We start from the raw sequence: 3,647 nt of genomic DNA on the forward strand, positions 1-3,647 counted from the left end.
TAGCTTCGAACTCCTGAGGTCAAACAATCCGCCCGCCTTGGCCTCCCAGAGTGCTAGGATTACAGGCGTGAGCCACCGCGCCCGGCCCAAGCCCTATTTTTAAAAATAAGTTAAAGTTCGTAAAAACTTCCTAACAGGTACATCAATAGGTAAACAGAAAAAATAGCAGTTAGCTAATTATCAAGGGGTTTTAAAGAAGGAAATATTTTGAAGTGTTCACTTACTAGCTCCGCTTCCAATTGTTCTATGGAAAAGTTGTGACATCCGAGGACCAAGAGGACCAAACAGGTGAGGAGGAAGACCCCTGGCCTCTAACAGAGCTAAAGAGAAAAGAAGGGCAGGGGGAAGAGTTGAGTTGATTTAATGCAACTGATCCTATCTAAAAATTTCAAGTAACTGATTCATCTCAATTAACTGACTTAGCCAATCTTACTTTCCATTCTGAACTTTGAGAAGCTACATTAAATTTTCAAGACCACCCTAATATATTAATGTAATTAATATAAATTAAAACACACATGTGCTAGCTTAGCTCCAAGTATGGTTTTATGGAGAAATAATAAAATCAGTGCCAGAAGGAACTATGTAAATAGTCCAAGAAAAGCTCAAGGTAAATATATATATTTTGAAGAAATTATATGTTAAGCACCTTTGTCCTGTTTTCTCTCTGACATTATTTTCCAATTAGATATTGGTCATGAGACCCTTTATAAAAACATTATGAAAATAGCACATTTTTATCAGTTTAGTAACATTGTTTTTATCATTAACAGTATTTTTATCAGTTCCAAAAAGTGAGAAAAACTATGTGTTCTTAAGAGTCCTAGTCAAAAAGAGACAGTTCTAAGTTCCCTCAGGATCTTAAGAGCAATCTGAAACTGACATATAAATAATATATTTCTCATAAGCCTCACATTGGGGATCTATTATAAATCAATAATCTGAGATAAAAATATATACCCATCCATTTGTAAGGAGTGTATGCATAGTATTAATATAAGACTACTTTTTATAAAAGCATTTACAACACTGAAAAATCTGGAGTTTATGTATATACTATACATTCATTTTAAAAGAAGTGATCAAAAAGACAAAAGAACATGGCCAAAAAACACCTTACTAGATGCATTCATAATGTTATCAGGCACTGGAGAACAATACATTAAAGCTATTCCTTTTTGAAGTTGTTTCTTAATTTATTACTAAAATCAGCTACACATCTAACCACAATAAAGAAAATTTTTAAAACAAAGCTATGTAAGATTCTGTCTAGTTAAACAATAAAAAAGGAAGAGGAAGATAACTCATTTTCTAATCCTAAATCATCAAATCACCACTAAGAAAAAGCAGCTTTTCTCAAGGTACAGGCAACTGTTAGATTATGCTCAAATGAATTTATCTGAATTAATCTCCACAAAGAACAGCAGGAACAGGCAGCTCATGGTAATTATTTCTCACTTCTCACAGGCTCAATAACTGTCTTTACCTTGTAATCGTCCCATCTCGGAATCATCTGATTCACTCTCCCCAGAGGTGGTCATGCCAACAGCCCCTGCAACAGAACTAGAGGCTGGGGGTGGGTGTGGGGGTGGGGAGCATAGAAGGTAAGGGTTAGGAGAGGAGCACTTAAATTCATTATGTCTGGCTTATCTTAAGAAAGAAAAATCAAAGTTTTGTGGACTACAATAAACAAAGGCAATTAAACCTATCTTCCTACTGCATAATCAGCTGTTCTAGACTTCATCCTGTAGGTTTTGAAACAAAAGTGTAGCTCAACTATTTTAGTATTAAACAAGCATAAAAATACAACCTTTGCATTTCATTCATACATGGCTTTTGACAAATTTCTTAAGCCTCTCAAAGTGCTCTCAAATAAAGTCTTGTCCTGAACTCCTCTACTGAAGGTCAATAAAGACAATACTGCTAAAACCACTGTGATGTATTAATATAATAGATGGCCAATTAGTCACAAAAATAATTAAAAGCTAAACTGACAATTGGGGGAAATGTTCTATGCAGATGTGTGCCTTCTAAGTCTGCTTTACTCCTGGACTTTGGACTTGATACAATCATTACCTGGTTTCTCTAATTTCAAGAGTGTGAAAAGATATTATAACTAACAGATGACTGCAAAACATTGCTATGAAGTATGAGAGAGAGGGCAATAAGATGTCAAAACTAGTGTAGAATCAAGAGTTAAGACTCAGGACACTACTATACTACCCAAAAATGTTACCCCGACCAAAAACCGTCTGAGCTAATAGAGGTAGATTGTATTATGAATCTGACCAAGAGGTGAAAATATATTCCCCTGCAAGACTAGCACTTTACTGTGCCTCTAAGTGTCTACTGAGCTCTAAAGGACTTTTTCCCCCCTTACACAGATGATAGATCTACATACGATCACATTATCCACAATACATTAAGCCCTGTATACGCCACAGATAATGGCAGAATGCAAGCCAGGAACAATAGTTTTGTCATTACTGTTAAAGAGGCATGTGAATAATATGTAAATTTAAAGAGTTTCTCTGAAGAAAGAGATGCCAATACACAAGCCATCAACTTGGTATTTTCATAATATCTTTCATCACCTTCTATTAAGTATTTTCTATAACTTCATTGGGATTTTTAGAAAATTCTTTAAAAAATTTATGGTTTGGAAAAGGGTCAGCAAACTATGGCCCAAAGGCCAAATCTAGCCCACTACATGGTTTTGTAAAGAAAATTTTATTAGAACATAGCTGTACTCATTCATTTACATATGTCTGTGGCTGCTTCAATGCTACGACCACAGAATTGAGTACTTACAACAGAAACCGTATAAAGCACAAGACATTTACTATCTGACCATTTACAAAAAACATTGGCAACTCCCATCCCGAAGGTTTATAGCTACAGATTAACCAGAAATGTTAATGTAAAAGGGTATCAAGGTTTAGCCAAATCTGCTCTTCTGGTGAAGAAAAATGAAACAATAACTGTACTCTATAATGCTATTTATAGGTAGCATTTATTAAATGTTTACTATACGCAGACATTGTCTATATGTTTCCTTATAACTATACAAAGAGGTATTATGAGCTTCATCATGCACCCGTGGAAACAGAGGCTTTGTGACTTTGACTATACTTGCCCAGAGTCAAATAGCTAACAATGGATCAGAGATTTGAATCCAAGCAGTCTGACTTCACGGAGTGTATCCTTAAGAACTATACAACTCAAACATATTCTTCAACAGTAATTTTTAATTTCAATTCAGTTATTTCTTCCCATTATACAGAAACCCTGTTAACAAATACTGTTGCCGGGTACAATTATGACTGGGTTTGTTAAAATGGCTCTTAAACTTCCATCTATGTGGAAAGCAAATACAAAGTTTTAACAAATAAAATAATTGGTTTTCTTTTCTTTCTTTCATTCTTTCTTTTCTTTTTTTTTTTTTTTGAGACGGAGTCTTGCTCTTTTGCCTGGGCTAGAGTGTCATGGTGCCAGCCTAGCTCACAGCAACCTCAAACTCCTTGGCTCAATTGATCCTCCTGCTTCTGCCTCTCAAGTAGCTGGGACTACAGGAGCATGCCACCACGTCGAGCTAAATTTTTCTATTTTTACTTGCCTGGCTAATATTTTTTCTTTTCTTTTCTTTT

At 35.2% G+C, this 3,647-nt stretch overlaps 1 protein-coding gene across 1 annotated transcript in view; it reads right to left on the bottom strand.

Annotated features, from left to right (window-relative positions):
* The window catches only part of TRIP12 (thyroid hormone receptor interactor 12), a 196,259-nt gene that overhangs the window by 89,511 nt on the left and 103,101 nt on the right, over positions 1-3,647 (bottom strand). The window contains exons 7-8 of the mRNA XM_012642477.1: positions 1,487-1,570; positions 225-320 (exon numbers count right to left, since the gene is read on the bottom strand). Coding sequence (XP_012497931.1) covers positions 225-320; positions 1,487-1,570 — 180 coding nt within the window. The remainder of the gene's footprint in view (positions 1-224; positions 321-1,486; positions 1,571-3,647) is intronic.

Source organism: Propithecus coquereli, unplaced genomic scaffold, assembly GCF_000956105.1.
Source record: "Propithecus coquereli isolate 6110/MARCELLA unplaced genomic scaffold, Pcoq_1.0 Scaffold18, whole genome shotgun sequence".
In the NCBI taxonomy this organism is placed as follows: Eukaryota; Metazoa; Chordata; class Mammalia; order Primates; family Indriidae; genus Propithecus; species Propithecus coquereli.